This window comes from Oryctolagus cuniculus, chromosome 21 (genome assembly GCF_964237555.1).
Source record: "Oryctolagus cuniculus chromosome 21, mOryCun1.1, whole genome shotgun sequence".
Classification (NCBI taxonomy): Eukaryota; Metazoa; Chordata; class Mammalia; order Lagomorpha; family Leporidae; genus Oryctolagus; species Oryctolagus cuniculus.
Genome location: NC_091452.1, coordinates 1828302 through 1840989, shown reverse-complemented (window position 1 = coordinate 1840989; position 12688 = coordinate 1828302). Strand labels below are relative to the sequence as shown.

General features: G+C 59.3%; 1 protein-coding gene across 1 annotated transcript; it reads left to right on the top strand.

Moving 5' to 3' along the window:
- The first annotated feature begins 8664 nt into the window (after positions 1–8664).
- RAN (RAN, member RAS oncogene family) lies at positions 8665–11543 on the top strand. Its single transcript, XM_070066278.1, has 7 exons — positions 8665–8833; positions 9160–9206; positions 9329–9413; positions 9484–9609; positions 10525–10712; positions 10872–11042; positions 11143–11543. Exons 2-7 carry the CDS (start codon positions 9171–9173, stop codon positions 11185–11187), a joined length of 651 nt encoding a protein of 216 aa, XP_069922379.1. The 5' UTR covers positions 8665–8833; positions 9160–9170; the 3' UTR covers positions 11188–11543.
- The last annotated feature ends 1145 nt before the right edge of the window (positions 11544–12688 follow it).

Sequence of the window (12688 nt, the reverse complement as noted above, 5' to 3'; positions counted from 1 at the left end):
AAGATGCAGCTAAGACGCCTTTGTCTCACGTTGGGGTACCTGAGTTCAAGTCCCCTCCCCCCCGCTCCCAGTCCCAACTCCCTGGGAGGCAGTGCTGACGGGTGCCTGCCACTCAGAGGGGAGACCTGGATGGAGTTCCGCGCTCCTGGGTTTGGCCTGGCCCAGCGGCTGGCATTTGGGCAGTGGATCGGCTGATAAAAGCTGTCTGCCTCTCCCCTTCTCTATTCCCCTCCACGTGCATCTGAATTCCCGCCTGTGTGAGCTTCCTGTGGCTGCTGTGACCAATTGTCGCAAACCTAGAGGCCTAAAACGACACCTCTCTATCGTCTCATGTTCGGAGGTCGGAGGTCTGAAATGGCTCCTCCGAGCCGGGGCCGAGGTGCGGGCCAGGCTGTGCTCCCGTTCTCCCTTTCTGGAGGCTGAGGCTGCACCGGGCTCCTGCCCCTTCCAGCAGCCGCCACCCCTGCTCCTGTCCTCACGTCGTCTCTCCCACCTCTCTCTTAGAGGCACCCATGACAACATCAGGCCCACCTGAGTGTCAGTCCCACCTCAAGGGCCTTCAAATAATCTTACTCACTAAAAGAAATGCGTATTAAGTACCAGGACACTGTTCCGTGCTCTAGAAATGTAGACTTTTGTGGAATATACAACCCCTACCTTCTCAGAGCTTCTATCAAGGAGGGGGAGACAGAGAGAAAAACAAACCAGAGAAAAGAAACAAACCCGGGAGTGATGGATGAGTGCCCCAGGGGCAGGAGTTGTGTGCAGCAGGGTAGGCCACTGCTCGGGGCGCCTGCACCCCATGTCCAGAGCCAGTTCCAGTCCCAGCTCCTCGGCTTCCACCAATGCATCCTGGGAGGCCCTAGGTGGTGGCCTAAGTACTTGGGTCCCTGTCACTCCTGCGGGAGGCCCAGGTGGAATTCCCCGCTCCTGGCTTTGGTCTCCCCAGGCCTGGCTGTTGCAGGCCATTGGGGAGTACACCAGCAGATAGAAGATCCTCTCCGTCTCTCACTCTCGCTCTGCATCGCTCCTCGTCTCTCTGTCACTGTGCCTTTCAAATGAATAAATACAATGTTTTTAAGAAATAAAGACAAGAGTGCTCTAGAGAACAGTGAAGGGGGAAGGGGCACGGGGCAGGCGAATATCATTTGTATTTATTAATTTATTTATTGAAGAGGTAGCAGATGATGGCTCAAGTGCTGCCCACGTGGGAGACCCGGATGGAGTCCCCGGCTTCTGGCCTCAGCCTCGGCTTATGCAGGCGTCTGGGGAATGAACCCCTGAATAGGAGATCTCCTTGTCTTTCTCTCTCTCCCCACCTTTCAAATAAAAAATGAAAATGAAGAGATAAAAAACAACACCCCCAAACCCTGACTGCCTATTGGTAATGGAAGGGCTGAGTAAGTTAGCTGCACCCGTCCGAGGACCAGGATATAAGGCAGGCAGCGGCGCAAGGCAGCCCGAGGGGCCCTGCTGCCCAGCCTCATTGCAGGGGGGCGTCCTGGGACCTGAGACCAACAGAAGAAGGACCAACAGAAGAAGCCAAAGTACACTGCAAAGTAACGTACATTTGCATAAATCCTGTGTTATGGGTTGAATGGTGCCCCCCACAAAGATACCTTGAAGCTGTGACTCCACCCCCGCCTCTGTGAGGAGGGCCTGTGCAGGTGTGGTCAGAGCAGGATGAGGTCCTGGCAGCAGACCCCAGTCTGTGACTGCCGTCCCCTAGCAGAGACAGCAGTGGGTGTGAGGACGCAGGGCAGGATGGCCGCGAGGCTGAGTCCTGTGTCTGGCAGCCAAGGACACGGTGGCCGGTGACACCAGGAGCTGAGGGAGAGGCAGGAAGGGCAGACAGTCCCCAGCAGCTTGGGGAGAGAGCAGAGCAGGCCTGCGGCCACCTTGAGCTCACAGGTCTGCCCCCAGAGCTGTGAGAGAATGAATCTCTGTTGGTTTCAGGCCCTGGGTTGTGGGATCTTGTTGTTGCCCTGGGGAGCAGCTGCACCCTGTGATTATCTTAGAAATAGCAGTTATGTTGGTCTAAGAGTCAATTTGTTCAGAGCAAGCACTTAGAATGTACTACAAATTTGGAAACCTGAAAAAAAGTATAAGTATAAACTGAAACTTGAAATGTGCACGCAGCGAGCTACGTGCTAGGGAAGCACATTCTGGAACAGCCAACCTACTTCTCTGATTTCCCACACGCCTCTGTCTGCACACGCACGAGGCGTCCCCGCCCCTCTCAACCCTGAGAACCCTGCTCTGTCTCCTTTCATTTTTCAAAAAAGATTTATTTATTTATTTATTCGAAAGGCAGAGTTACAGAGAGGCAGAGGAAGCGAGAGGTCTTACATTCGCTGGTTCACTCCCCAGATGGGCACAGCGGCCAGAGCTGCGCCGATCTGAAGCCAGGAGCCTCCTCCAGGTCTCCCACGTGGGCACAGGGGCCCAAGCACTTGGGCCATCTTCCACTGCTTTCCCAGGCCACAGCAGAGAGCTGGGTTGGAAGTGGAGCAGCCGGAACTTGAACTGGCACCCAAATGCCGGCAGCTTTACCCGCTGCACCACAGCACCGGCACCTTGTTCTGTTTTCCTGCAGCTGCTTCCATCCTCTTTGCTCAGACTGGCTCCCCTCAAAGTGACACGGGATGCAGAGTGCAACTTTTTATGTTTTTAAAGATTTTTATTTATTTGAGAGGCAGAGACATAGACACAGAGAGGGACAGGCAGAGAGAAAGGTCTCCCATCCGCTGGTTCGCTCCCCAAATGGCTGCAATGGCCAGAGCTGGGCAGATCCAAAGTCAGGAGCTCCGTCTGGGTCTCCCACGTGGCTGCAGGGGCCCAAGCACTTGGGCCGTCTTCCACTGCTTTCCCAGGCCACAGCAGGGAGCTGGATCAGAAGAGCAGCAGCTAAGACTCGAACCAGCGCCCACCTGGGATGCCAGCACCACAGGCAGCAGCTTAACCCACTACGCCACAGCGCCAGCCCCAGAACGCCACTCTCATCGAGAGTGTCTGTCCTTCCAGGACCACCAGCAATCTGCTTTTTAGTCCTCACCGGGGGCTGCCGTCATCTGTCGAGGCTGTTGTCACGAGATGCCATAAGGGGACCTTATACACCACAGAGGTCTACCTCGCAGCATTCCCAGGCCCAGTCGGATTCGGTGTCTGGGGGTGGGGGTGGGGGGCTGCTTCCTGCTGTGTGCTCACCTGCAGGCCGGGACTCTCTGGGGCCCCTTGTATAAGCGCCTGCTCCCATTCACAGCCTCTACCAACCTGACCACCCACTGCCCCACCTCATCAGCGCCACCTTGGGGGCCAGGATGTCGGCAGGGGGTTCCAGCCCCTCCGCCTTGCTGAGTTCTCCTTGGCCTCTCAGCTCAGCTGCTCAGCTCCTGCCCCAGCAGGTGCCACCCCTGCCTCTGCACCTGCCGCCCTCTGCCCTCTGATCTTTGTCCCTGCTCTTAGGCACGACCTCTGGCTCACCTCCCCGCATGACCACCTGCTTCCTCTGACCATCAGCACCCTCATACAGTGTCCCTTGTGACCTGGGAACACCCCTGGAGATCCCCAGACCCACAGGTGCTCCAGGCCCGTGAGCAGCATCTGTAGCCCACGCACACGCCCTGTGTATTTTGATCCGTCCTGGCTCACTTCTCATTCACTCGCGTGCTATGCAAGTAGCAGCATTGTTGAGGGAGCGGCGACGGGAAAACAGCCCGTACTTGCTCAGTACGCGGCGCCACCCCAGGTGTGCACGCACGGCGCACGGACCAGATGGAGGTGAACGGTGCTCGAAGTGGTGCTGGAGAGAGACCGAGGGCCGTGAAGGGCGGGAGCCACAGCCAGGAGGGCCCCCACCTCGCTCCATCCCTGCGTGACTGTATCTGGATCCTGACGTGAAACAGCCACACGTCATCTCCAAGCTAATGGCTCGAAACTTTTTATCTCACACAGCTTCCGCCGGCTGGAGCTCAGCGGCCGTGTCACAGGGTCCAGCAGCAGACTGGACGGCGGCCGGGGGACCTCGCAGAGCTGCCACCTGTGTCTGGTTCCTGCAGGGGACCTTGGCTCTCGTCACGTGCCCCTGGCCACAGCGCCGTGGCTGTCCTCGGTGTGGTGACCAGCGCCCCCCACAGAGTGGGACCCAGTCACTCCTGACTCGTCCCATTCCTGAGAAGTGAGTGGCCACGTCCCACCCGACACAAGGAATGCCCTTCTGAATGCGGTGGGCATCACGGGTCCACGGACGCATCGCTGCCACGGGGTCTTCAAAGGCCAGCAATCAGCCCGACATGTGCAGGGGCAGTGCCAGGCACGTCACCCGCGCTGATGAGGGAAAGGTAAACATTTAAGCAGGACGTTCCAGTTCAATGGGTGGAGGGAACATGGCGGGTGCTGAATGGGGAAAGGCTAGGTGGTCAGGGAGGTGGTCACGGAGAGCCTTGCCCAAGAGCTGCGACCGGAAGAGTGAGAGGGAGCCGGGCAGGCAAAGTGAGGGGAAGAGCGTTTTACACAGAGGGAGCGGCAAGTGCAAAGGCCCTGAGGCAGGAACAAAGTTGGCTGGGTTACGCTTCAACAGTGCTGTGTGGGGGCCGTGCTGTGGTGCACTGGGTAAAGCTGCCGCCTGCCATGCGGGCATCCTGTATGAGCACTGCCGCCTGCCATGCGGGCATCCTGTATGAGCACTGGGTTGAGTCCCGGCTGCTCCACTTCTGACCCAGCTCCCTGCTGTGCTCTGGCAAAGCAGTGGAATGGTCCGAGTGCTTGGGCCCCTGCACTTGCAGAGGAGACAGGGACAGAGCTCCAGGCTCACAGCTTCAACCCGGCCCAGCCCCACTTTGCAGCTGTGTGGTGTGAACCAGCGGGTAGATCTCTCTCTGTAACTCTGCCATCCAACAAAATAGACACATCTTTAAAAACAAAGCCACACTGTGTGGCTCCTGCAGGGTTCCAGAGAGGGGGTGGGAGAAGCAAGCAGAGCAGGACCACACAAGCACCTCCCGGGCCGTGGGTCACACCCAGGTGAGGTGGGCTTCAGGCCGGGAGGAGGATTGCCCGGGACGCAGGTGAGGTGGGCTTCAGGCCGGGAGGAGGATGTGCCCGGGACCCGGGTGAGGTGGGCTTCAGGCCGGGAGGGGGATGTGCCCAGGACGCAGGTGAGGTGGGCTTCAGGCTGGGAGGAGGATTGCCCGGGACGCAGCAGCATTTTTATGGTATCCCTATCCAAATGACGGAACCTGACTCTGATCATGAGGAAACAGGAGACAACTCCAAAGGGCAGACATTCCACAAAACACGGCTACAAAACTCCCTGCGAGAGCGTAGCAGACGGACGGAGGGGCTGTTCCAGCCATGACGAGGCCGGGGGCCTGCAGCTCGCTGTCCTCCTGGACTGCACCGGGCCAGGTCGGCGGTCTCAGGGAGGCGAGAGCACGCTACCACGTGAATTCCTGACGTGGCGGAGTGCGTGGGGTGTCACAGAACGTCACTGCCTGTGCAAAGTGCACTGAGGGGCATCCTGCCTGCTCCTCCCTCTCAAACGTTTCAGAGGAAAACCACCATGATTTTAAAAGTCATATACCTGCAGATACGCATGCATGTGCACATATATGTAAACCTGTAGATACGCATGCATGTGCACATATGTAAACCTGTAGATACGCATGCATGTGCACATATATGTGTGTACCTGTAGATGTGTATGTGTGTGTACATGTATGTGTATACCTATAGATATGCATGTGCACATATATGTGTATACCTGCAGATATGCATGTTGTACATATATGTATACCTGTAGATACACATGCATGTGCACATATATGTATACCTGTAGATGTGTATGCGTGTGTACATATATGTGTATACCTATAGATACACATGCATGTGCACATATATGCGTGTACCTGTAGATACGCATGCATGTGTACATATATGTATACCTGTAGATACACATGCATGTATATATGCATATGCCTGTAGTTATGTACACATTTGTACATATACGTATGCACCTGTAGATATGCATGCAGGTGTACATATATGTGACACATGTAGATATGCATGTATGTGAACACACATGTATGTACCTGTATATATGCATGCATGTGTACATATGCCTATCTATAGAGAGAAAGGAGCGGGACAGGGGAGATTCCCACCCACTGGTTCACCCTTCGATTGCCGGCAGTGGCTGGGGCCAGGCTGCAGCTGGGAGCTCGGAACCCAATCCAGGTGTCCCACATGGGTGACAGGGACTCAACTACCTGAGCCGTCACCTGCTACCCCCCAGGACACACATCAGCGGGAAGTTGGAATTGGGAGCAGAGTCCAGACTTGAACCCAGACACGCGGATATGGGATGCCGGTGTCACAGGCAGTGGCTTTCCTGCTGTGCCCAGTGCCGGCCCTAGCTGCACGCTTATACCGCAGGCTGAGCCAAGGTCTGTGAACGGCACAGCCTGGAGCCCAGCGGCTGCGCCAGCCCGAGTGCTTCTGCCCTGGGTTCCTTCGGGTGTGAGTTTGGGCCACAACGAGGCTCAGCTAAGGCTGGGGCCGAAGCAGCAGTGCTCAGGGCGACTTTGCACGGAGGGAAACGCCACTGGTACCTTCAGCTCCTAGCGTCACACAATAGTACATCACCACGCAGGGCCAGCACTGTGGCTTAGCAGGTAAAGCCACCGCCTGCAGTGCCGGCATCCCATAGGGGCGCCAGTTCAGGTCCTGGCTGCTCCAGTTCTGATCCAGCTCTCTGCTGTGGCCTGGGAAAGCAGTAGGGGGTGACCCAAGTCCTTGGGCCCCTGCACCCGCATGGGAGACCCGAAGAAGCTCCTGGCTCCTGGCTTCAGATCAGCACAGCTCTGGCCATTGTTGTGGCCAATTGGGGAGTGAACCAGTGGATGGAAGACACCCCCACCCCACCCCTTTTCCTTCTCTCTTTATGTAACTCTTTCAAATAAATCTTTAAAAATGTATGTCGTCGTGGCTGCTTCTGCTTTTTTTTACAAAACAACCGGCGGCAGGGAAGCCGAGAGCCGTCACCCCTGCCCAGCTCCTCTCTGCCTTCCCTTCAGCCAGTGCCCTCAGAGTGCACCCTTGAAGCCCAGTGACACAATTCACGACCCCGTATGTGAAAGTCTGCAGAGCCAAGGCTCCATAAACCATCACCACATCTTCCTCCAGCGTCCGTCGGCGCTCGGCACCCCCTGCCCGCTTTCCCGAGGAGCCCGTGAACTTCGCTCTGAGAAAGGCTGGGTCCCGTTCCAGGGAGCGAGAGGTGCACCTGGACCTTCACTCCTCTGCGCTGCCAGCAGGCGCCCCGGGTCACCCCAGGTCGCTGCCTGCAGAACTGCGCCCCGCACCCATTGGCACCTGGGTTCCCTGCACGTGTGCCCAGGAGCACGTGGCCAGCCCTGGGTCGCTGGGTCCCAGCCCCACGGTGGCCCCTTTCGGAGAAACCCAACTGTTCCGACTGGGCCTCTAGCAGCCAGACGTCACAGGCAGTGCCTGCGGCTGGGCACACGAGGCCAAAACCCCGCCTGGCTTGCCCCACTCCCTCCAGAGGCGCCTCTGCGGGCGCGGCCAGAGCCCACTTTCTCTTTAGATTTATTTCAGTAATGGAGAGAGGGGACACACAGAGAAAGAGCCGTCCCCTCCTCCCCAAGGACCCACCCGGCGGGGCACGTGGGTGCAGGGGCCGCAGCCTCCAGCCACCCTGCACCAGCTTCCCGGGGGCGGGAGGGGCCGTGCAGGCGCCAGGAGCCCCACCGGCGGGGCGCGTGGGTGCAGGGGTCCAGCCTGGAGTCACCGTGCACCAGCTTCCCGGGCGCGGGAGGCGACGTGGGTGCAGGAGCCCCACCGGCGGGGCACGTGGGTGCAGGGGTCCAGCCTGGAGTCACCGTGCACCAGCTTCCTGGGCGGGGGAGGGGCCGTGCAGGCGCCAGGAGCCCCACCGGCGAGGCACGTGGGTGCAGGGGTCCCAGCCTCCAGCCAGGCGGGGCATGCGGGCGCCCCAGCACCGCGCGACCCCCTCAGAACCTGGACACCTCCCTGTGTGTCTGGGGTTAGCGGAGCTGCGGCGTCCGCAAACACACGGTTTCCCCATCCCGCCCGCAGGAGGCGGCCACGCTGCTGCCGACCCCCAGGACCCCCGGGGACAGCCGCAGGACCCCCGGGAGCGGGGGCGGCCGGCTCTGCGGGGGGCTCCGCGCCCCCGCCAAGGCCCCGGGGCGGCCTCGGCTTCCGACACCTTGCCCCTTCCTTCCCCCATTCATTCTGCGGACACGCGGGCGCCTGCCCAAACTCGGGGCGCCCAGGCGAGCGCGCGTCCGCCGAGGGACTTGCCCAGCCCCAGAGTCCCCGCGTGTGCGCCGGCGAGCCCCACCCTGCGCCCAGGAGGAAGTGGGGCCTGGCGCTTCCCGCCCAGGCCCTGCCAGCCAGAGGCCTCCGGCCGGCGTGACCGCGGCGGGAGCAGGGCGGGTCGCCCCGCCGTCTGCGCACGCGCGCCGGGAGCCCGCTCTCGGAGCCGGCGCACGAGGTCCCGCGGACCGGCGTGCGTGCGCGCTCCCGGCGCGGCCTCCCACGTGAGCCGCCGCGGACACCGCCCCAGTCGTACGTGCAGGGCAGGCCACCCTAGGCCGGCCGAGGGGCGTGCGTGCGCGCGCGCGCGAGCCACGTGGTGGGCGCCGCGCCGTTGGCCCCGCCCCGCGCAGGCCCCGCCCCGCGCGGCCCCGCCCCGCCCGCGCGCCGGCGTCGGCTGCGTCTCCGGCATTTGAATTGCGCTTCCGCCATCTTTCCAGCCTCAGTCGGACGGGCGCGGAGACGCTTCTGGAAGGTAGCGGCGGGAGGCCGCCGGGCGGGCCGCGCCGGGCGTGGCGGCGGGGCCGGGGCGCGGGCCGCGGCGGGGCGGCTGCGGCCGGGCCGCGGGGGGCGGCGGGCGCGGGCCGGGAGGAGGCGGCTGGCGCGGCCGGGGCCGGGGCCGGGCCGGGCCGGGGCCGGGGCCGGGCCGCACCGCACTCAGCCGCTGCCCGCGGCCCTCCCGGGGCCCGCGTCCGCGCCCCGCGCCCCCGGCCGCCCGGCCCGCCCGCCGCCATGGCGCCCCGGGCGGGCGGGCCGGCTTTGTGGGCGCACGTGGGCCGCAGCTCGCTGTCCTCTTTGCAGAAAACGCCGCGATGGCCGCGCAGGGAGAGCCCCAAGTGCAGTTCAAAGTAGGTGCGGGCGGCGGGCGGGCGGCGGGGCCGCGGGCGGGCGGGCGCCTCGTGCTCGGGCGCCGCGGGGCCGCGCTCGCGGGCCTTTGTGCGGGGCGCGTCCCAACTCTGGCCTCCCGCAGCTGGTGCTGGTCGGCGACGGCGGCACCGGGAAGACGACCTTCGTGAAGCGCCACCTGACCGGCGAGTTCGAGAAGAAGTATGTAGGTAGGTGGGCGCCGGGCGGCGGGCGGCGGGGCGGCCGCGCGTCCGCGCGCTCACGGCCTTGCCGTTGCAGCCACGCTGGGCGTCGAGGTGCACCCGCTCGTGTTCCACACCAACCGGGGCCCCATCAAGTTCAACGTCTGGGACACGGCCGGCCAGGAGAAGTTCGGCGGCCTGCGGGACGGCTACTACATCCAAGGTGGGCGCGGGGCCCCGGGGCGGGGGCCCTGCGGGCGGGGGGCGGGGAGCCGCCGGGCGCGCTGCCCGGCGCGCGGGGCTACTTGCTGTGTCATGCCGGGCACGGTGTTCGCAGGACCGAGGCGCGGGGCCCGACACAATGGCAGGCGACGGCCGCGCTCGCGGGACCGGGGCTTCCCGGCGCGTGGTGCTGTAGCCGAGGGGACCTGACCGGGCGACTCCGCCGGGCCGGAGGGCCGAGTTCCCCGGATGGATGGATGGATGGATGGATGGGAGATGCCGCCTGGTGGCCTGCCCAAGTTTTCCTGGGACTTAGAAATGGCCAAGGGAGGTAGTGCCTGTTTGGTCAGATGGAGTAGAAAGGAGTCTGACTGTCCAGGTGAAGGGTCCTGGGGAGCCCTAGCACGTGTGTGCTTTCCCTGAAGGGGTGGGGGTAACACGCTTCTCCCCCACCCCCGCCTTCTTTAGCCCGCGAGTGGTACCGTTTTGTGGGTGGTCTGCCCCGCTGACTGTCCCGGCCAGTGCCGTTGGTCGGTGCCGGTTCAAGGGCTCACTGGGCTGTTCCTACTGTGCGCCCGGTGTCCCCGGTGTGCGCAGTCATCGGAGGGCCTCCTAAGGAGTGTGTCTGCGGCCTTGAGGAGTCGGGTTTCCTGGAGTGCTCATTCATTCATTTCGGATTGTTTGGGACTGAGGGAGCATGGGAGCTGAGGGGTTGGAGCGGGGGAGCTGTCTTTCAGGCTCTCTGGAAAAGAAGTCCGTCAGTGTGACAGTCACAGTACCATGACTCTTAGGATTGGGAGAGACCGTGGAGTTGAGTGGAGATGATCCAGGCGCCCAGAAGCAGGCCTGATTCTGAGCTTTCTTCCTGGATGTGCTGAACTCCGGGTCTGCTAAGTGCCCTGACTTTGTTTTTCAGCCCAGTGTGCCATCATCATGTTTGATGTGACATCCAGAGTGACCTACAAGAACGTGCCCAACTGGCACAGAGACCTGGTGCGCGTGTGTGAAAACATCCCCATCGTGCTGTGTGGCAACAAAGTGGACATTAAGGACAGGAAAGTTAAGGCAAAGTCCATTGTCTTCCACCGAAAGAAGAACCTTCAGGTACTTGCCGAATTGGGCCCTGGCGGATGTGCGTTGGTCCTGGGCCGGCTCTGGGACTTGTGGGAGGGTGGGAAGAGTGGCTGCAGCCTGGTCTGTTCTGCTCGATGGCTGTTTTAGTGGTGGACTTCTACAAGTTGATTTTCTTGTCTGTTCCAACAGTACTATGATATTTCGGCCAAAAGTAACTACAACTTTGAAAAGCCCTTCCTCTGGCTTGCTAGAAAGCTCATTGGAGACCCCAACTTGGAGTTCGTCGCCATGCCCGCTCTTGCCCCACCAGAGGTGGTCATGGACCCGGCCTTGGCGGCGCAGTATGAGCACGACTTAGAGGTACCGTACCCCTGGCCTCTGGCTGTGCTTGGCGGCGGGCTGCCCGTGTCCCTGGTGGGGCTCAGCCGCCGGTTTGTGAACCTCGTGCCTCCTTCCCTAGGTTGCTCAGACGACTGCTCTCCCCGACGAGGACGATGACCTGTGAGTGCGTGAAGCTGGAGCCCGGCGTCAGAAGTCTAGTTTTATAGGCAACTGTCCTGTGATGTCAGCGGTGCAGCGTGTGTGCCACTCTTATTACTAGCTAAGCAGAACATGTGCTTCATCTGTGGGTGCTGAAGGAGATGAATGGGCTTCGGAGTGAATGTGGCAGTTAAAAATACCTTCATTTTTTGGACCTCTGCATATTTAGCTGTTTTGGAACGCAGTTGTTTTCTCTCAAGTTTCAAATACAAGACTGCTAACAGTCACATCACAATATTCAGTGGTGGAATCTTGTTTGTTACTGTCATTCCCATTCCTTTTCGTTTAGAATCAGAATAAAGTTGTATTTCAAATATCTAAGCAAACGAACTCATCCCTTGTTTATAAGCCTTTTAAAATCACTGGAATTGGAAAACGATATGATGTTAGTTATATTTAAATCAGGCTAGCTGTTAACTACCGGTTAATTGGAAATTATAATTTCTCCTTATGTCTACTTTGTATGTTGAATCATGTCACCAGCTAGGCATGACAGGCGATGGGTTGAGGTAGAAGTGTTAGTCCAGTCCATCTTGGCCAGGTGGTGTCCCTGGGGAAGACCTGTCCGAACAAGTGATGGTGATTTGCACATACAAGTAGCTATTTTGAGGGTTATGGTTGCTTTTACGATAAAGGAAACCATGTTTTAATGTACACCTTCAAATTTGGACGGTGCGGTTCATAATGGCAGCTTGAGGGGTTCTCTATTAAAAAATGAAAATAAATTTGTACTTGTTTTTTGTTTACATGTCAGGTGTGTACATGTGAAGTGGTAGTTGTAGGGATGTCCCGATGCTGCTCAAGGTTCCCAAGCTTTAAAGAGGTCTGGGATGGGTGAGGACGCTCAGTGCTGGCTGACGGGGTGGAGGGTGTCTGGGCAAGACGGTGAAGAGAACAGCAACACTGGAGCGGTGGCAGTGGGGAGCAGGTTCCAGAATCGGCTTCTGTTGGACTGAGCCTTTAGGCCGCGTCAGGTGTCCTCATCCATGAGTTGAGGCCTCACTCAAGCACCGAGCTCCACCCTCCCTGGTCCAGGCTCCCCAAGCTTTCCGTAGGTGCCCTTAGACAATTACCTTCTCAGCCTAACGGGTAGAGAGGGTCGCTTACATGGGAAGTGGAACGGGGGAAAGTGATACATACAACGTAGTTTCTGTATAAACGCATCAGTAGATTTCATTTAAAGATCTGAATCGCTGTATATGCTATGTTATATTCAGAACCAGAGTTCATCAGCCTGTGTGAGACGTGAAGTTTTTTTCCCATAATTGGGATGATCATTCAGAAATTTTGAATTTAATAGAAGGTATATGTGGTGTTTGTAACCCTATGTAGAATGCAAGTACCGTATTGATAATTCTGGATCCTATTATGTAACAGCTAAAATTTGGAAGCTTTGTTTAACAGGTGGGAAAGGATTTACAAATCATTGGAAGAAATAATTACTGCAAAATATATTGCTTCTACTT